General features: G+C 48.3%; 1 protein-coding gene across 3 annotated transcripts in view; it reads right to left on the reverse strand.

Annotated features, from left to right (window-relative positions):
* Positions 1 to 622: 622 nt before the first annotated feature.
* Positions 623 to 20,378, reverse strand: part of ARHGEF6 (Rac/Cdc42 guanine nucleotide exchange factor 6) — a 39,819-nt gene continuing 20,063 nt past the window's right edge. For 2 of the 3 annotated variants that reach the window (XM_051630161.1, XM_051630160.1), the window contains 15 exons: positions 19,906 to 20,001; positions 18,958 to 19,080; positions 17,560 to 17,698; positions 15,957 to 16,016; positions 13,673 to 13,819; positions 12,670 to 12,756; positions 11,602 to 11,680; positions 10,665 to 10,798; positions 10,245 to 10,370; positions 7,400 to 7,420; positions 6,514 to 6,607; positions 5,437 to 5,526; positions 4,525 to 4,624; positions 3,612 to 3,666; positions 623 to 2,972 (listed from right to left, as the gene is read on the reverse strand). In XM_051630161.1, the coding sequence (XP_051486121.1) occupies positions 2,832 to 2,972; positions 3,612 to 3,666; positions 4,525 to 4,624; positions 5,437 to 5,526; positions 6,514 to 6,607; positions 7,400 to 7,420; positions 10,245 to 10,370; positions 10,665 to 10,798; positions 11,602 to 11,680; positions 12,670 to 12,756; positions 13,673 to 13,819; positions 15,957 to 16,016; positions 17,560 to 17,698; positions 18,958 to 19,080; positions 19,906 to 20,001 (1,492 nt within the window). In that variant the 3' untranslated portion in view covers positions 623 to 2,831. The remainder of the gene's footprint in view (positions 2,973 to 3,611; positions 3,667 to 4,524; positions 4,625 to 5,436; positions 5,527 to 6,513; positions 6,608 to 7,399; positions 7,421 to 10,244; positions 10,371 to 10,664; positions 10,799 to 11,601; positions 11,681 to 12,669; positions 12,757 to 13,672; positions 13,820 to 15,956; positions 16,017 to 17,559; positions 17,699 to 18,957; positions 19,081 to 19,905; positions 20,002 to 20,378) is intronic. The other variant, XM_051630159.1, reaches the window with a different exon arrangement.

Raw genomic sequence — 20,378 nt, forward strand, 5'->3', positions numbered from 1 at the left:
GTCTTTTCCACAAGGCATCCAGAGCCAGTGTTTTGTTTTTCACTTGTTCTTTTTCCCACTCTGGCTGCTGTGTCTGGGGAGGGAGAGCAGAGTCTGGCTCTCCTGCCCTTGATCCTCCAGCTGCAGGCTCAGAGCATGGCCTGTCTCTAACAAAGAATGAAAAATACCAGCGTGCAGGAGAGGTCTCGTCCAAGTGGTAGACCAAAGGAAATCCTGTCACCACACCTAATCTCCAGAAAAAAAACACCCACTAGCTAAAAAAACCCACCATATATATACAAAAATTCTCAAAACAGGCAGGAAGTCACTTATCTACAGCATCCTGGCAGTGCAGAGGAAAGCAGCAGGTCTCCATAAAGCATCCCTATCAACAGACTGCAAGAGGGGCTTGAGGGATGGAAATGCATCTCCACCCCAGGACCAGGCATCCTTCCCTCTGCAGGGCTGGGTGGTGGTGGGAGCAACAGCCCAAGTATCAGCATTTGCACCAGTATCCCCAGCAGCATCCAGTAAATTGGAGGGTGGATGATGTTGCCATGAACATTTTGAGCAAACCAGGGATGCCTGGAGCAAGCACTGGCTTTGCTTTTGCAGTGGAAAGAAGGGAAGCAGCATCAAGAGCTAAGAAGCAATTTTTATCCTTCTTTATTTGTTGAAAATGTCAATTAAAAAACTGTTCAAAATAAAAACATGTTAGAAAAGTTGAACTTGCATAAGTAGTTACAGTAAATAAACCTACATGACAAAGATAAACTGGAAGGCAGCTGACACAACATCCATCTAAAGACAGACTCACTGGAACCTATTTACAAAGCACTGTAAACAAAGTAAAAATATGGAAACATTGCTGTCCATCCAGCATGGCTTCTCTTCCTTTTTATTTTCATGTCTTTTTTTGGCTTCTAGCTCTTGATAAACACTTGATCCAAAAGGTCCCAGTGTGCCCTCCATCACATTACATCTTATAAACATGCATATGTACACAGCACAGCTTTCAACTAAACCAGGGGACAGCAGGAAAACATTTCCACCCTCTCCCTGGAGAGCAAAGGGCCCTTGGTTTGCTCCCTTGCCCCGGCTGCACGTCACAAGCCTGGTCCCCAGGCCCCCTTTGGGCAGGTAGCAGGATTGGGCAGTGCCAGGGTGTTTGGGCACAGCATCCCAGAGCAGCAGCAGGAGCTGCTCCGTGTGAAGCCAAGGTCCTTACCCTGGAAAACCATTAACCAGCTCAGTAGGGCTTGACTGCTGACCAAATTGCTCAGCTGCATGTCTGGGTGGGGAGGCAGGGAGCTGCCATCCAGCTAGGATGCTCTGGAGATGGCAAATGTAGCCAGAACAAAAAAGACCTGTTTTGTCCTAGGAACAGCTTAGATTTAAAGACTGTTTCTTCTTACACTCCTTGTGATGTTTTGGAGTCTAGCTCTCCCCAGACACCGTTTGCTATGTTCTGGCTAAATTTTAATTGTAAGGAGGGAGTTGTAATTATTGCCTCCATTATGTCCTTCATGATCAACGTGACAGTATGACTGTAATGAGCTGTGGTGTGTCTGCACAGCCTGGGACCACGCTGCCCTGAAGATACATAAGACTTAACAACTTTAACAGGTTACTTTTATAATGTTGCTAAGGAAGGAAGGAAAACATCAGTTCTAAACTACGGTATAACACCAAATAAGATGAAGATAGCTGATACAGATGCATGTTGCCCACGTGCTGTGTTTGAGGAGCTCTACAGGGATCTGGAAGGGTGTTCCATGTTCTTGCCCTAGGAGCATTCCAGCTCTTGTCAAAGCACAAACAGATTTCCTATCCCAAGAGAAAGTTCCTTTTTCCTAGCAAAAAGCCCCTTTGGGGGGAGGTGGGGAGAAGTGGCCATTGGCTACATTCCCAGCCTTTGGGAAGGAGCATCCGAGAGCCTAACATGGGCAGAAGGGAGCAGGGAACCAGCACATTTGGGGGTTGTTGTTTGTTGTCAAGCAGTGTTTACATTTCATACAGAGAAAAGCATGTCCTGCAAGGGGAAGCACAGCAAAACTATAAACTCATAGGATACCTGGACACTCAATGTGAAAACAAAGGAGGGGGTAGGAGTTACAGATCATGCATAAGAAAAGGGATGGGAGGGCAGAAGAGCAGTTACCTGTTGTGCTAATCAAGAGTTGTGAGGAGGCAGCACTGTGCAACAGACCTTCCCATGCGCTCTGACAGGTGCTCCAGATCTGACTTCCCCAAGGAGTTCAAATGTCTTCACGTTAATTGCACATTTTAATCAGTATCAAGGCCACACAGGAACCACAGTATTGCTGGGCTCTAGTTCGCTACAGTCAACTAATGGGGAAAACAAAGGTGGATGGGAAAGCTTCCCCAGTTGTGATTATCTGAAAAGAGGAGCATGGTGCTTTTTGGTTTCTGCTCAATGCCACCTCAATGTTTTCATTCAATAAATAGGTACCGGTGCTTTTGAAAAGAATGAAAGCATTAAAAAGTGCCTAAGCTTCCTCTAGGAAACTGCTGCCAAACCCTTTGTGAGTGGCAGTCACCAGCAGAGTTTGCATTTGCTCCCCGTAGCAGGTACGATGAGGTATTAGTTGCTGCAGATGAATTGTGAATCATGGACCGCTTGCTTACTGGTTTAGTTGTGATTGTTTCTGTTTATTTCCTTACTGGATGGAAGAAAACCTATTCTTTTTTCCTCTATGATTTTTTTTTTTTTGTAACAAAATTCCCCAAACCAACAAAATACGGAGCAAGAAGAGGCAAAGGATCCAGTTCCACTTCCCAAAAAAACACCTGAGGTCACACACACCACTGCCAGCAGCTTCTCCCCGAATTCAGGCGATCAGGGACGACTTGCGCCCCGTGTCCTCCCTGCCACACTCGTCTGTCTGCTTCAGCAGCCTTCTAACCAGCTTCTCCAAGTCCTTCCTGGATTTAAGCTCTTCCTCCAAACACTGTTTCATCCTTTTGTTTTCCTGTGAGGTGACAAATAAAGGCATAAAGATGCAGTTAATAGCCCTGCGCTTTATGGAATGAGGTACTTTCACACTTTGCTGCCTGGTGCCTCAGAGGAGAAGTATCAAGGACATTTGACAGGTCACTGCCAGCTTGTGAGGATGAACAACATGGGTTACCCGTGGTCCAATCCACTCAAGCAGACCCTTACTACCTCACAGACCTGTACAGAAGTCCCAATGACTTCAAGAAGGCAGAAGCATTCTCCTGGAAACCTAATTTTAGGCTGGGTTCAAGGACCCTGTTCTCCTGCTGGGGTCTCTCCTACCTCCAGGCTTGCAGCTGGAGGACCTACATCCTCTGAGTCTACAAGAATTGGTATCCATCAGACCCCTATAAAATGAATAGTCAAGCTGAAAGAGCTTTTAGAGTAGGGGGAAAGTTTCATGTTACCATGAAGACCAACTACTCCTTCCCTCCTGCTGGTTCTGGTGCTCAAGCAATTGCTTGATTCAGGGACCTAACACCAGAAGGAGCTGAGGGATAAAACCAGCATCAGCAAGACTCTTCCTGGACACCAGCCAGTAGAAGACAATGACCCAGTGCAGCCTGGCTGGGTTTTGTTCAACTCCCAGCACAAACGATCCCACTAAAATTACCTGCTTCAGTTCTTTGACTTCATCTTTCAGTGCATAAACTGTGTCAACGAGGCTCCTGCAAGAAGAAATTAAAAATAAAAGATATAAAAAGATCTGGAGTGCAGTAGCAACAGCATGGGTGCTAATGGGGAAGGTGCTTCCAGCTTCTGCTTTGTTCTGCTGCCCCTTGCAAGCATCAGGCTGCAGCTGCTACTGCCCATGAGGGGACTCTGGAAACATAGCTCGGGAGCATTTACAGGCCACCAGTTCAAAGTTCAGGGCTCTTTTCTCAAAACTCAAAAAAAAATACCTTGTTCTGCTATCTTTAAATTATCAACAAAGGTCTGTGGCTTTGGCTTCCTTGTTTACGCTACTGCAATAAATACCAACTATTTTAGAACTAGAAATGCCTGAGCATCTTGTAAAATGGCCTTGAATCCTCGAGGTTATGCTGCAAACAAACAAGGATGAAAGGAATTCACTGTCTGGCTTAGAAAAGGAGTGGATCAACAGTCACCCAGATGCTGAGGCTGGACGCACTCACAGTCAGGGTGCCACAGAGGCTGCTGAGGGGTAGCAGCAGCCCGGCATGTCAGTAGTTAAAAAAGAAAAAGAGCCATTTGTTTGGTTTTGTCCTCACTGACCCCATTAGCTACATCTGGATCAGCTCTGGGACTGCATAAACTGGCTCTCAGGGCAGCACACAGACTCCCAGAGGGCTACAGCCACGTCAGAGCAGCTGGGAAGGCAGCTCTGCTCTTCAAAAGGGACAAAATAGCAACTGAAATAGCCTGGCAGCTCTTGCCAGGACTAAGGCAGAAGTCAGTGACACCAGCCCCTCTCCTCTCCAGAGATGCAGAAGGTGAAAGGATTGGTTTAAAAGTCTTTCCAAAAAGTGGCCCAGGGATCTGCACTGGAGAGCAGCCACACTTACTTTTCCTCTGTGACAGTCTGGCCGTTGCTTCGTGTTTCCTCTATGATGATTTTCTCTTCCTCAGGAAGAAGGACTTGGGGGATGGAGTCTTTACGGGAGCCTGTGTACAAGAATTAGTCACAAGGAAGAAAAAAGGAGACTTTTTTCCTGATGCCCAGGCCACTCTAGAGAGACAGCACAGCAAATACAGCCTTGTTCTCCTGCTCCTCTGATCTGCTGGGGCAGGGACACCGGGGCTGGAGCAGCCCCCAGCTGCCTCCCATGGTTACATACAGCCTTATACCTACAGACTTGGAGTTAAAGCAGCAAGTGGAAAGTTTTCAAGAGTGCTTATTGCATCCAAAGCTACATCATGACTTATAAATGAAATAATTTTATCAGGGTCAAAAGCTCTCAGGAGAAACATGCCCTCCCTTTTAAAAATATACCATTATTTGATAGTTCAGTGATTTAATTCGACATTTCACCACCAATGATAAATAGTTATCTTTCCAGACTTGAAGATGTTAGATAGGTTCTTATGAAGCAGCTTGCTCTTAAGCACGCAGCTGATTGGGAGATAATATTCATGCTTCCTTTCTAAAGCTGTATGCAACCTGAGATTACCATCAGGTTTTCAGCGCCGACAGCCACAGGCACTTACTATGTTTGCTTAATTCCTAACAAGAGCTGGTGAAATAGCTGTGTCTCATCTGCCCTCCTACCTACTTCATTCTCTGTGTTTAGAAGAAAAAACAATGGCAACTAAACCACTGGGTAGATGAAGCTCCCTTATCTTGAAGATTGAACACCACACAGTTTCCTAGCATGAGTCTCGTTGCTGCATGATGCAACCATCTGGGTTTTTTTTCCCAGAGGGGTTATCAGCATTACAGGCAGAGTAAGAACTAAACACTCTGGTTGTGTGCCCACCTGAGCTGAGGGCTTGCTGGAAGCCTGCCCCAGTACAGTATGCCTCAATCACCTTCAGGATCTGAGCATCTTCTTCCAGCGCAGCCGTACCTGTAAAACATTGCAGACACCAGCTGCTGCCAACAGCCAAGCACTTGGGCTGCATCTCTCCCAGCCTTTGCTCCCAAGTCCCTTAACAGAAGAGCATGCTGTCTCCTTGACTGACACTGTCTCCAGGACCTTGCCTAATTCCTTTTTGAGGTCCTTTGCATCTTCTGCCCTTTGCAATGTCCTGTTGCATTGAGTATCATGGCTAAATGGTAGGAAAATGCACTTCTAGCTGCTCATCTCAGCAAAAGTCAAGGGGTAATGCCTGACTTTGGGTGCAGGGAGCATCAGGAGATGGGTAGGCAAAGTAGCCCTGCTAGGAGGTGTCCGGTACAGCCTTCTCAGAGCAGGACATGGAAAAATGAAGTCTTCATTTCCAGCATTAGCTCAGTGCTGTCTTCTTGAGGGAGACAACTAACCTTCAGGTTTTATACCACAGCAGGTCACCACTGTGTGACCATGGCCTTTCATGTAGAAACCCCGAGGAGTGTCCCAAGTGGACTTCAGGGAGCTTTCAGCACATCCCTCTGCAGGTGAACACCCCTGTAGGGATAAGGCCTTTTTTTGTTCCTTGATGCCCAGTGGAAAGTGTTCCAGGACCTGCCGTCACGGCCAGGTAAGAGTTTGTCCCAGCTCTCAGATGTATTTTTATGACTATTGATGTGCAGTTTTACTGCAACTTTTAACTACTTGGAAGTAGTTCCTTGGCTTTGTACCCAGAACAAGACCACCCACAACCTGAGGCCTTGTGTTAGCAATCACCTTAGGAAGGGGGTAGCTTGTCTGTCACTCGTAACTGGAAGGGGATCTGTCAGAGGCTGAGGACCTGTGTGCTTCCAGAAGCTTCCTGTGCCCAGGAGCACATAAGCTTGCTCACAACGTGAGCATCCTGTCACATCCTGCACTGCAAGAAAGGCCATTCTCAAAGTCCCATGGACGTCACTGAGCACACAGAAACCTCCAATAAGAAGAGAAAAATACAACACTTACTTTTTCGAATAACAAACTCTTCATCAGATGGTTTTCTCTCAGTTTTCCTTTTTGGAAGAAACTTCTTCATTGTTTTTGGACTTTTGCTGGAATCCTACAGAGAAACAGACTCGTGTTGAAGCAGAACCACAGGCAGCCCCAAGAGCAGAGCAGAGCAGCTGAATGCAGCTACCCGTGTTACACACAACAACACATTAGAGAACTACAAAGCAGACAATGACAAAGCTGGGGAAAATGATGCTTTTTGCCTTTCCCATGTGCTAGTTGTGGCCCACTGCTCCCTGGAGCACCTGCAGGTCTGGGACAGGACAAGCTCCTTTAGCGAATTCGATGCTCAGCTAAGATCCTTAGCCAAAGAATTCAAACACATTCACAGCACTTTTAGTCTGCTTACCAACTCTGGGGTCTTTGCTGGAAAAGCCTACAATCTTTCCTTGACTCAGTTTGATTTCTAATATGAAACAGTCGACAAATGACATTGCCTCTAAATACACACAATTTGTAGGAGAGTATAGATCCCCCACACATACACAGAGAACAAACAAACACGAAGTTAGTTTTTGCTACGACTCCACAAGTAAGAAACACAAGCTTTTATCTCCTTCACTGAGTTACAAGTCTTGCTGATTGGGAGAGAATTAGTGTATTAGTAGGTTGCAGGCAATCAGGAGTCTATGCAGGAGAGGAGACATGCCAGGCAGTTTAAATACCACAATACTAAATCCTTCTTAAGAGTTACCTCAAAATACATTTGCCAGTCGACACTGAGTCTTGTGATAACTTACAGATACAGCCAGGCAAGATTAGGGTCGTGCAAGCATGAGAAGCATGAACAGGAACAAGCATTCTTTGCCAGGACAAGCCAAAGAGATGTATCTACCCTTACCTTTAAGATATAAGACATCCTCTACAATGAATATGCAAAGAAAGAGAAGATGAGTGTGAGAGACTGATGGTTTTATTGACCAAGTCCATTAAATCCACAATTCTAAAACACATTTCAATGTTAGTCCTGTGATTAATGCGGCACACCCTGTACTGGTTTTTGAGCACTACCAACATGCAAAGGAGCAAGTTGCCATGCAAAACTGAAAAAATTACATGTGAAACACATGGTAAGTGGGCATTAATACATTCAAAACATCAAAATAGAGAACATGCCTATGTTACATGGTTAGCAGTAGGTTTCTGTAGATGTTGGTTGTCTAAAATGGTGCTTATAAACACAGGACCCATTGCTGCACGGCTGGCTCCATCCGAGCCCCAGGGAGCACCTTGGGGTCTGGCCCCACACTCAACACTGGTCTTGTGTTCTCCAACCCAACCCAGCCGGGATGATGAGATGCTCTGCCCAGCCTGGTGACAGTCCTCCAGGACTGCATCTTCTCAAAGGGGACCCCCTTGAGGGACCTGCCGTTCCCCCTGGTAACTTGCCAGTGCCAGGCAGCAGGACAGCAGAACCCCCCTGCTCCAGTGGCAGGACAGGGAGCTGCCTGCACACCCCTGGGATGCTTGGCACAGGGAGCAACAAGGCTCTCCTGCAGGTCTGGCCAGCAAAGTAATGAATCCTGATGTTATAAACCCTCCATGTAATGCAAAGCAGGCCACTAAATAAATAAATAAATAAATAAGAGCTGAATACATCATCTGTGAACCTTTTTCACTTTGCTAACCTGAATCCGACACACCGCTTTACCCACAGCACCTGCTCTGTCATTTCAAATGATTACTGGAAATGGAACAGGAAAAATGACCCAATTTCAATGGAAATAACATGAGTGCTGTGCAGTACGCAAGCAGGTTCTGGGGTTTCCTGAGCACGGCGAGGTGCAAGGAAATGCACAAGACTGTGCCATCCCGTCCTATGCTGCTTGAAGCCAATTAGAGTAACACTGGATGTCTGAAATTCTCTAATCTTCTAATCAAACCTCCCCACTCCCTTCTCTGCAAATAACCTTTGAAATTTGAATTTCTTCATTATTCCACCAATACAGGAAGGTGCCTTCATTATAGGAAGCTGTTAGTACAGTTGATTTTGTGCCCTACTTTAATGTAAAAAGAAAAACACAACAGTGAAATAGGAATCCTGCTTAGTGACCAAGCACCCCAGAGGGAGGGAGGAGACAGACGCAGATCTGCTTGGGCCAACAACTGTCATCACAGGCACATGTCCACAAGTCACTCCCCTCAGGGGAAGCTGCCCTCTCGGTGCAGGCTGGGCTTACTGGGTACCAGGCTGCCTGCCCAGCTCTGCCCTGGCTCTGGTGGACCCACTGGCTGTTGGGTTTCCACCAAGGTGATGAGCTCAGCCTGTTCCCATGCAAACTAGTTTTTGTCCTTTGACACCTTGCACGCTGCCATCCTGCCGGCAGCAGCATCCCACCCCTCAGGGCTCCCTGCCTGCCCGGCCTCTGTGGCAAAAAACTTCTGACCTGCTCTCAACACAGAGAGTTAAACTCCTGCTATGCACAGCAGGGGACAACTGAGAGACTGCAAAAGACCAAGGTGTTAATGATACCACTCAATCTGTGGCTTTGGCCTACCTTATAAACAAATATCAGCCTCGCACTTCCATGCAGAATAATTTCTCCTCTAATCAAACCTCTTCCTATATTTTAATTCACCACACAAGCAAGAAATGGTTTTGTCTACATTAGATTTGGACCATGCAGACTTTAAGGATTGTTTCCAGTCTGCTCGGCTGCTTTTTGAACAACTTAATTCCCAAAGAGAATGTGATGTTTTACAAATTTTAAGAAATAAATGTAACAAAATGCCGTGAGGCTGCCTAAAATCTCTACCTGGAGCAGCGGACCCACAGCCTCCCTGGCTGCTGGGCCCCTCATCCCTATGGACTAGGGGGTTTGACCCCTCTTTGTCCCTGTCCCCACTGGCAGCCCGGGCAGTGACACTCCCAGGGCTGCTGTACCAGGAAGGGTGGCTGACTCAGAACTGGAGTGCTTGCTCCGCAGAGGGAACGTTACCACAGTTACTAGTGAGTAATCCCAAAAGTTTAATGTGAGGTAGGGAAGGAGAGTACTGCAGTTGCAGCAGGGGGTGAGAAAGGGAGCAGGGTTGTATTTTGGGTTTCCCCACGCTGCCTCCCACCTTGGGGTTTCTGTGGGGGAAGCGATTCCTCAGGTTGCTGCCTCCCAGCAGGGTCTGGGTGTGTAAAGTGCTGGCGTGGGCGGCGAAGGAGGGTTGAACCCCATGGCTGATGCAGGGAGCCCTGCTCCAGCCACCAAAACACGGGATGGGGAGACACGAGAAATATCAACAGGCCTCTTCCCTCTTTCTCATTGCTCTGCTTAATCCTGCAGCACCGGTTTGAGCAACGCTGAGCCGCTGCTACGGCTCCTCTTGGTGCAGAACGTGGCAGCAGGGAGCCTGGCTCACACCCACAGCTGTGACCAAGGCAGAAGGAGGAGAGACAGCTCCACCATGGCACCGATGGGACACACAAGGCTGAGGGACACCCCACTGTGGGACTGATGACATCCAGCAGCCAAGGGTGCTGGCTACAGCAGCCGTCAGCAAACATGGGGAATGGGGCTGAGCCTGCAAACACACGTGCTCCTGCTTCCCTTGCAGCACAAAGCCAGCCACAGCAACAAGCAACATCCCCAGTAACCTAAGCTTCTGGGTCCTCACTACTGGGACAAGAACCCTGGGCACGAGCACTAGGGAATGCCATGAAACCAGGGCTCTCTGCAGGCAGGTGGGATGGTTACCTCTTTGTAACTCAGCGCTGCCGATGGTCTGAGTGGAGGAGCAGGACGGAGGCAGCTGAGGCTCCAGGGCTTAAGGATTTTGGGGGGTTCCAGAGGCCCACGGACCTGTCCGGCTGAACTAAATGTCTGAGAAAATAGATGAGAACAAACGAAAACTGTTAAAACACCAAACAACATAGAGGAGCAGAGGGAGGTGGACAAGAAGAGTGCATCTATAAGTTGCCACATCTAGGTTGCAACCAAAACAGGGCAGGATATGTGCAGAATGGTAGAAACACAACATGGTTACAAGCAGAACTGCAGGATGTATCTGACAGTTGTACACATCAGCTCTGTACCAAGGTCTACTGCTGAAACTGAGACACCAGGCTGTGCTGAGACCCTGGGCAGCAGAGAGGCTTGGGGAGGGGTGATGCTTACCGAGTGAGCACTCCAGGACTGTGTTTTGGATATGGTGTTGCATGTCCCTTTGGTCAGCCTCTGCAAGTGGTCCAGCCATTCATGCAAGTCCTGGCTGGAGCTGCAGGACACGGTGATCCGCTCCATCATGTTCCCTGTGGCAGAGGGTTAAATAACCGTCTTTAACACGTGGTAGAGACCCAGGAGGAAACACAATGTGAGCTCTACTCGACACAGCAGCAAGCCGGCCCTCAGTTTGAAAAGTCCAGCGGCTGCAAAAGGACAAAGATGTGACTGCCCATCAAGGGACCATGGGAGCATCCACAGAAGCAGCACAGGAAAAGGGAGCTGGCAAGATGAATGTGTGAGGAATTATTTAAGGTTAAAAGTAAGCAAACACATTTGCACGATTAATTGGGCCCTGACACCAAATGCCACCAGCACAAATAGCTGAACTGCAGCCAGGTCACTGAGCATGACAACTGTGTATAGGTACAAGCAATGAGATAAACTGAAGGGGAAAACTGGCTGGAACACTAGGAAAGCTACCTGATGACCAGAGCTGTTAGTCTGACAATAAATTAAGTGCTCATAACTGCATGGGATAGACCCAGGATGCAGACAGAGCATGCATGCCACAGAGCAGTGCTAATGGGGCCACAATCAGCCCTGGCAGGATATTTGTCCCATATGAACACTGCAGTCTCCAAAAGCAGCCCAGTGCCAGAGACAGAGCTCGAGAGCACTGAGAGGAGGTTGCCTCGAGCAGGAGGGAGATGCTCAGGAACTCAGACAACACAAGGTAAAAGAGCTAAAAAGAAGAGCTTTGTGCAGTGGGTGGGGACACAAGGAGGACCAGTACCTAAGGCTATATATATATATAGATAGATATATATATCTAAGGCTATAAGCTGCTGTTTGAAGCACAAGGATGTCCCCAGGTAGGGGCCACACTGACCTGCAATTTCAAACACGTGCTCGTTCCCTTCAGCATCTTCCAGCTTTGTCAGCGTCATTCCTGTCAAAGGCAGCTTTCCCTAGGAGAAGTGAGGAGGAGTCAGTGTCTGCATCTGCTTCCCAGCGGGTGCTGTTCTGCATGTTTCTTCTGATTTCTTTCTCTTTAGGAAATGCCATTAAAAACTAATTTGTGAAAGCTTCAGACTGCAGGAAGAGCCTCCCTTAATGTATGGATCTAGATTTCCCTGCACAACTAGGTCAAACCCCAGAGAAGAGGCTCCCATTACATCTGAGTCATTCCTGGCTCATCTGCTGCCCCTTCCCTTCACTAGGTGCAAACCCTTTTTACAGCCAAGTCAGGATGAACTTCCCCTGGTTTTTCTGAAAGCCTCACCTGTCCCTCTATTTTGCATGCTGAACTACATGCTCACCTTACTCACCACTGGTGGGTAAAATCTAAAAACCCAGCCAAATCCTTCCCAAATCTTTACCATCACCCTTGTATATGACAAAGGACACAACATCCCTTCCCTGGGGGTATTGACTGTTTCAGTCAACTGAAGAAAAGCCAAGCTCCCAACAGCCTGATTGCAGCCATGCCAATCGTAAAACGCAAGACATACAGTGCTTTGGGGTGCCTCATGGAGTGAAAATGTTTGTCTCTGTACAGTGGGCTTTATAGCAGTGAAGTATTTTCCAGAGATAGCCCAACCCTGAAAATTAGCTGTCTGGTCATGTGGGGCGGAACCCTACAGCTGGGTCAGGACACCTTACACACACACACAGACACACAAAAATCTTGAGAACAGCATGTAGGACATGCTTCTGGGGTTTGTTTTTTTCCCTAATTTCACAGCATTCACACTTACCAAATGCTGTTTAACCAGGTGGCAGGACAAAGGCACTAAGTGTCCTGGCAGGCATGTTAAACTAAGCCCTGTTTCCCAGCCTGGGGCATTTGCATCACAACAGAGAGGTTTCAGGAAAGAAAGGATTTGAATTTGATAAGAGCTATCTGACTTCCTTTTTCACACCTAACGCCTTGCAGCTTCAAATTAAGCATGCCTACCTGATAGATGAACCCACTCATCCGTGGGCTTGCAGACAGCATCAGCAAAACGTTTGAAAACAACAAGAAATACCGCTCTTCCTTCTCCTGCGGGGAAAAACGTTGATGTTGGTCCAGTTTGCAATGCATCACAAGCAGCTTCCTCCAGCATCCTTCAGCAAACTGAATCTGCTGCAGCTGGAATCGCAGCCTTCCAGAGACCACCCCCAAACTGATTATTTTGGCTCTTTTTCTTGACAGCATCTCATTTCTGTACTAGCTTTTCCTGCATACATTTTGCCTGCATCCTGCTAATCCTGACAATACTATTGACTCCCAATAACTTCAGAGTGCCTCAGAAGACTAAGACCTTATGTCCCTCAGCAGTTCACACCCCAAACAAGACTTGAGGACTAGACTCTACAGGGCTTTGTTTTACAGGTCTTCCCTTCCCGTGGGAAAGTTGCTACAGCAAGCAATTCAGTGCCAAGAGGCACTTTCCCACACAGCAAACACCAAACATGGTTTTAACAACCCTGGTGAAGGTGTGTGTCGAGCACTGGTGTGATGCTTTGGGAACAGCAGCACAGGAATCCCTCCAGTTATTTCCAAAGCACAGTCAGCTCTGGAGCAGGACATCAGGGCAGCCACCACACTGTGAGCAGGACGTGGCAAAATGGTTATGCTAATGCACACTTTTAAGTCAATCTCATTTCTCAGAGTAAGTCACAGGGGGAAAGCGCGAAATTAATGTGCTATACAACACTGAGACACTTCTGCTTGAAAAGTGTGTCACTGAAGGCTGAAGCTGAGCCCCCAGGGTGTGACGCAGTGCCTGGCTCCAAGGACGTGCACAGCCCCCTTGCACAGCACTTCTCCAAGTAAAATTATTTATCAGCATTATTTGTCAGCACTTGGCTGGCCTGGGGTGAGAGTTGCTGCCACCTTGCACCACTGATCCCACGAGCAAGGGGGGGCATCTGAACACAATGTCTTTACCCAGGAGACAGGCCACTGAACTCACCTCACTTCCCCCACACTGTACCATAACCTGGGACATATAGATGATGTTTCCCATTGTTTTTATGTCCTCTCCTTCCCAGCGCTGGATGGATTCAGAAAGGATCTGCAGTTCAAGCTGTTTCCTCTTCCTTAGCTCCTGGCACTGCGACTGGGAATCACAGCAGGGCACTTTGTTAGCCAAAGGGCAAACCCAAACCACCCCAACCAAGATGGTTTCACTAGCAACCCTCCAACAGCCACGTGGGCTCAGGGCTGGTCACATCTAGAAATCAGGAAAGCCTGCTTTGGCTCTGTCAGACAAAGTTAGTTTAAAAATAATCACACCCTAGCAATTTATGAAGTAATGAATATGTTAAAATGTCAAAGAAATTGCAAACTGTGCTGAGCAAACTTTTCCTTCCAAACCAGTCCTACCTCTGAGAGTACAGGGTCACATTTTCCAAATCAAGACTGAGCAGAGCTAAATGCCTCTAATTTTGCTGCTGCTCAGAGACATTTTTGCCCATTTTGCCCAAACAGCAAAGAGAATTATACTCGCAGCGATGCAAAGTCCCCACAGGTCAGATGGGTGGATATTTTCTAACCAAAATTTGCAAACCCAAAAGCAGGACTTGGTGCGGTATTTCAGCTGTGAAGTAGCACAAAAAAGAAGTTTTCATAGGTGCCATAACTGAAATGACTGCACCAATGCTCAGCATCTGGGGACTCGTAGAGATCCATGGAGCAGCCAGGCCTTCAGCAGTTTTCAGGAAGCAGAGGACAACGCTGACTGAGCAATGACAGCCCTGCAAATCCAAGCAAAACTTGCCTTGACTGACCCCTCTCCTAACAGGGAAAATTGCTGCAAAGCCAAACCCAAGCTCAGTTTTTACCAGCTGCTTGTTTTTTTTTCCAAACCCCTGTTTCTGACAGAGATTTTCCTCCTTTCCAGCTCATTTTCATACAAACTCTTTAGACTATCCAGATCTTCAGAAGGAGAGGCTGTATTGTGTCTAGTCTGAAAACACACACTTTTGAACCAAACTGCGGGGGCTTCCTCTGGTTTTGCAATTGCTGTGGGTTTTGATGGTTCTCCGGGGTGTCTGAATCCAATGTTTCCAGGATGCAAATCCATATGAAAAACACAGCAATCCATCACAGTCTGTGCAGATGTGACAGATGTCCCTGTCCTGCCATCACTCAGGAGCATCCCTGGTCCCACCACAGGACCATGTGTCCATCACGAGGGGCATCTCTGCCTATCTAACCTCAAATCCGCACTGAACCTTTTTCAGCTGTATTGTAATCACATTAAATTGCTCTGTGCCCAACTACACATTTCAAGTAAAACCATCATTTCTGAGCACTCCTGAAGATTAATGACACCTTGTAATTTAAATGAATTATTCCCCTGTTGTCTACTAGAATATATAGAAAGGGAGCTGAGTTTCTAAGTAGATGTTACAAGATTGCCCTTTCCTGTTTTCTATGAACTTTCTCCTCCCCATCTTTTATCTGCACTGCTAAGCACTGAAAACTTGCATCTGCTTTGCGAAGGAAGGAAGTTGGACCACATCTGGAGTGGTTATAGTGAAAGGTATTCAGTGGCTACAAAGTGAGAGAGTCTATAGGTTTTTTAATAACTGAAAAAAGCTTTGCCAGGTAAAGCCTTTGCACACATGGGTGGCTTTACCCCCTCTTTTTCATCTCAGGACTTTGAGGGGTGTAGGTAACACAACTCACAGAAACAGGACTGTTATCTCTGACTCATCCTTTCATTGCTGCTTGCTCTGTTCACCAGCCAATGGCCACAGCACCTGGTGCCACAAATTACCTGCAATACGGTCAAAGCCTCCTGATGCTTGGGGAGCAAACTGCAACAAAACCAAGAGTCACTCAACAGGCTCAGATGGGTTGAGTCAGACACTTGTGTTAATCTTTCACAGCTCATCTAAAGGAGCAAGGGATGGTCTAGTTTCAGGTGGCAAATGATTAGGGTTTGGAGGGAAAAGGAGAAGAAAGGGACCCCGCAGTCACCACTGCCCACATGTGGCTTTCTGCAGTACAGAAAGTCAGAGATCCTCTGTTTCTGCTGCTGGGACCGTGGAGCCGGTGTGGAACTCCTGAAACACACAGCCAGAGTGGCAGCTCGAGGCTTAAAACTTCAAATTAAGATCCTTTATAACCCATCTTTTCCAAGCCAAGAGACCTTTTTTTCTAATGAGGAGACAAATGTCAGGCTTGACTCATTCTTTGTGAAATGCAGCCCTGAAATGGAGCACTCTATTTTAAGAATTGCCACCTACCACAAGGGACTTGAAGGATGTGATGGCTTTCAGAACCTCTTCGTGATCTGCATGCGCCTCCTGGTGAAGAGAGAGGAAAATCCTTCAGCAGCAGCTGCAGCTGCCTTGCACAGCACCCACTGCCCAGCAGAACCAGGTTCCCCCAGGTACCAGAGTTGGCTTCCTCACCGCCCTGCTCAATGTGACCTCTTGGGTCAGGGAGGAGAAAGCAGGATACTGGCCCTTATCTCTAACTGCAGCTGCATGCTAGTACACTCTTGGCACCTTCTCTTGGGCATCTAAGGCTACATCACCAGCTCTTCACCTTCCAGACCATGCCAAGCAAACCCTGAGTTGTCTAGGTTGTTGTGATGGAGCTGGCCCTGCAGCTGTCAGAGGATGCCTGGGATGGCTCACCTCTGAATGGGGGATGAGGGCTGCCCTGGACAGACCTGTCCCATCTCCACCTGCACAGCAGTACAGGGAATGCTATGGCATATATCCACACTGCATACATCTACACTGCATCCATCCATACTCCTCCCACGGCATCACAGTTTAAACCTCAACCCTACTGATTCATGCAACAAAACCCCCACACTTGGCCTCGAAGCTCAGAGAAACAGCTGATGTGTGTGTCCCCAGATCCACTGCTGACCCCATACAGCATCCTGCAATGAGCTGCAGGTGGCTGCAGCCAAGCCCAGCACAGTCCCAGCAGCTCAGCTAAGACAGGTGAGAGTGGGATAGGTCAGTCTGGTTTGTGCCTACAGGGCAGACTTTTATGCCCCCTCCTATGCAGAAAATCCCCTGGCTCAAGCAGAGGTTTTAATCCTCTGGCTGGGATGTGGATTTGAATGATCATGGCTAAACATGCTGAGTAATTAACGGCTAATTAATCCTGGAAGAGGGAAAAAGCAAACTAAGTTAAAATAGACTGCTACTTCTGTTTTCTTCACCTCCTTGCACCACCCCTGAGGTTTGCAGCCCTGTGGCTGGAGGACCCCTGCAGGTGAGTAGCAGAGCTCCAACAGCAGAGACCTTTAGAGTCCCCACAGAGGAAAAAATGTCATAAAGCAGGTCTGCCACCTGCCGAGGAAGTCTGTCCTCCCTCACTGCTCTCCCTGCTCCCAGGCACTTCCTCCACCCCCATGTCTGCACTGGCTGCCAGATCGATGTCTGCCACCCCACAGGACCACCAGCCTCGGGCAAGGGGTGGGAATGTGCCTGTGAGCTGCAGGAGCAAGCAGCTGGGGACAGGATTCTCATGAAATTATAATCAAAACACTGATTTACTACCTGCCGTGCAAATAAATACCAGTTGTAGCCTGACCCTGAACCCTGCTTTGACTTGTGCTGGAAATGGCCCACCACTGAGAAAGAGCTGGGGTGAAGAGCAGGTACTGCCTACCCACAACATCCCCAGGCTCCACTGCTTCCCCTCTTTTAATCTGAAAGGTAGATTATGTCCCACGGAGGTGGAACAACTCCCTGGAGGGGCGCTCAGTACTTTTAGCAATGTGGTGCTCCAATTCCAATGGGCAGAGGTACCTCTTGCAGCTCATGGGCAGCTCCTGCAGCACCTGGGGGCAGAGCCTGCCCGGCAGCCCCACATCCCACCTACCTCCATGTGCCGCTCCAGCTCCTGCAGCAGGGTCACATATTTATCCAGCCTAAGGAAGGGTTTGCTGAGGCTCGTGGTTAAGATGAGAATGCCTGGGGTGGCCGCACCCTGGCTCTCCATGAACTTCTCCAGCTCATCACTATAAATAGAGACAACAACAAGCAGGCAGGCTCGCCGCTGCTGAGGGCTGTTTTGCTGCCTCCCACACTCTCCTGCTGGCTGGGGCTCTGCTCTGAGCTCTGCCTTTCTAAAGGCAGCACAGCCTCCCCTCTGAGCATCACCCCACTGCAGACCCAGTGTTTCCAGCCAAGCAAGACCCCACTCCCCAGTGATGCAGAGGAGGGTGCTGGGGGTTGTTGGTTTGCACAGGCTCTGGGGTACATGGGTGCTTGCAGCTGGTCCCCCAGCAGAGCAAGGTGGCACAGGGCCAGGTGCCTGGTGGACAACAGGGGCTGCAGAGGCTGCTGCTGTGCTGGAGGACATTGCAGCAACATGACAGGACCCTGCTGAGAGCTGTGATGCTGTAGTGAGCTTGTACATAGTTCTGGAAAACACAGCTTATGTGTGTCAGTACAGAAGCCAAAGCTGATCCTTTGACTGATTTAAGAGAAGGGATCAGACTGGAGAACAACATGAATGAGTCCTTTAAAGGAGCCAAGCTTTTTGCTAGGCTGAATTAAAGAGGGATCTCAGCAGGTTAAGTACATATATTATGAGTTCCCACTACAGAACAGGAAGACTTAAACAGTATGCCTGGGTCCTGGCTTTCCCATCACTGCAGGGAGGACAACTAAGCTGCATTAGGGATGACACAGTTGTAGCCTTTTGGCTTGGCATGCTCTTCAGCATGACGTTATACAAATTCAAGTGTTTACTCAAGTGGGACTTGTTGAAGGACAATCTACCAGTGACCCTGCAAATCAACCATTCGGTTGAACAGCAGCTCAACTATTAAATTGGGTAATTCCAGGAGATGCAATGACCACTCTCCTTCTGCAGTTATGTGCCCCACACTGCAGTGCCACAGGGGAACACACTCCCATGTGTGAGCACTTCAGCAGTGGGTGTAAAACAGCATCTGGGCCCTTTAGCAAGTAACAATCACAGGAGATGCTACTGCAAGGGCTGAGGTTGCCTCTGTTTTACCCAAGAGTCCTGTAAGCTCAGACAGGAGCTGTGAGACCTGCTCTGGAGACAAGCAGCGTAAGTTGTCTCCATGCTGGATCCGAGAGGCTGAAGAGGCCCAAGGTCCCAGCAGTTTTCCCAGCAGTAGGATCCCATGCTATGCCCCTTGCCCCATTGTCAAAATACAGGTCAAAGGCCATGCCAGGTCATTAATAATAAAAGTAACTTGTTAAAGGAGGGATTTCAGCCTGGACCTTCCCCTCCACCACTCACCTGTGCTGCGTGAGGACGCTGACGGCGCAGGGGTGGTTGGCGCAGTACGTCAGGTACAGGGAGCGGAACTGGGGCATCAGGCTCATGAAACAGCCTCCCACACGCTGCTGGTTCTCGGGCAGCCTGTGGACACCAACACACCAGCACACATTGAGCCTCTTGATCTGCACCCTGCAGCTACAGCACTCTTAGGTATCTGCCCACCCGCCGCACGGGGACATTTCCAGGGCACCACTACAGCAACAAGCAAAATACCCACGCCTGCCACTTGGGAAGGGGGAAGGAAGCCCTCACATGGGATTGGGTTTTTGTGGTGCAGTCAGTCATACCACAACCCGGTATCAGCCCCAGGACAAGGTGTGACCCAGCATGTCCTGTCCCATCAGCAGAGCTGCAGCTGAGATGCCACAGGCCACTGTGGCTGGTGAGGATGTGCTGGGAAGCACTGGGGGCAATGGAGAGGTGGTGCTACTCACTGGGCTCCCCAGGAATATGAGAGAGGAGATGTGGAGAGAAAAGGAAGCCACAGCCTGAATACATTTCCAACATTCAGTCTTTTCTCCAGCTCTTTTCAGCCCTTCCAAAGGAGAGGCTGGACTAAGCTCTGCCACCTTCCCCTGAGGGAAATTACCTCTAATAATCTGCTGTTTGCTCCCTGGCAATCCCCATCCTCACACCTGCCAGATCTCCCACCCTACATGTGTATGCACCTTTAATCTAGTGACACTTTCATTCAGCAGATGCCTTAACAGCAGAAATGTCAAGAGTTTCTTCTACCTTCCCTCCTGCCAAAGCACTACCTGTTGCCTTTCTTCAATCCTGTTATTTTCTTCTATATTTAATGTGTCTAAGACAGCAGCCAGGAGGAACTTTAATGAATGTGTCTTCCTATTATTTTTAGCTGCAGTTGAATAGCTTAACACCCTCAGCACTATGGCACAAGCTTACTTCGCAACTTCTTCCAAGGCTTGGTTCAGTGTTTGCTGAAATGCAGAGATTTCTTCCACATTTCCCAGCAATGATGCGATGTCCACGGCGCTGAGTCTAGAAGAGTCAAATCACCAATTAGCATCAAAGAGATGTTTCTCTCAGGAGCACCCCTATGGTATCTGTAAGCAGTCCTTCCAAAAAGGCCCAAGAATTTCTCTTTCCCAGATACACAATTGGATATAAGACAATAAAAAATCCATGATCTGTAAGCTACAGATCACAGCCTCCCAGAGAAGAAGTCTGCTGTCAGGGATTACCTTAATTGGATTTTAATCACTTAATCACACTAATCTTCTCAGATGCTTAGCTAACAGACAACGACAGATGGGACTTCAGCCAGGGATGGGGAGGGAGGTGTGTGCACAGGCACAGAGATAGCTTTGTCTTCATGGACTCATGCTGTGTGTTTCCCCTTGGGAGGAGGGTCCTAC

The sequence above is a fragment of the Apus apus genome, chromosome 12 (genome assembly GCF_020740795.1).
Source record: "Apus apus isolate bApuApu2 chromosome 12, bApuApu2.pri.cur, whole genome shotgun sequence".
Classification (NCBI taxonomy): Eukaryota; Metazoa; Chordata; class Aves; order Apodiformes; family Apodidae; genus Apus; species Apus apus.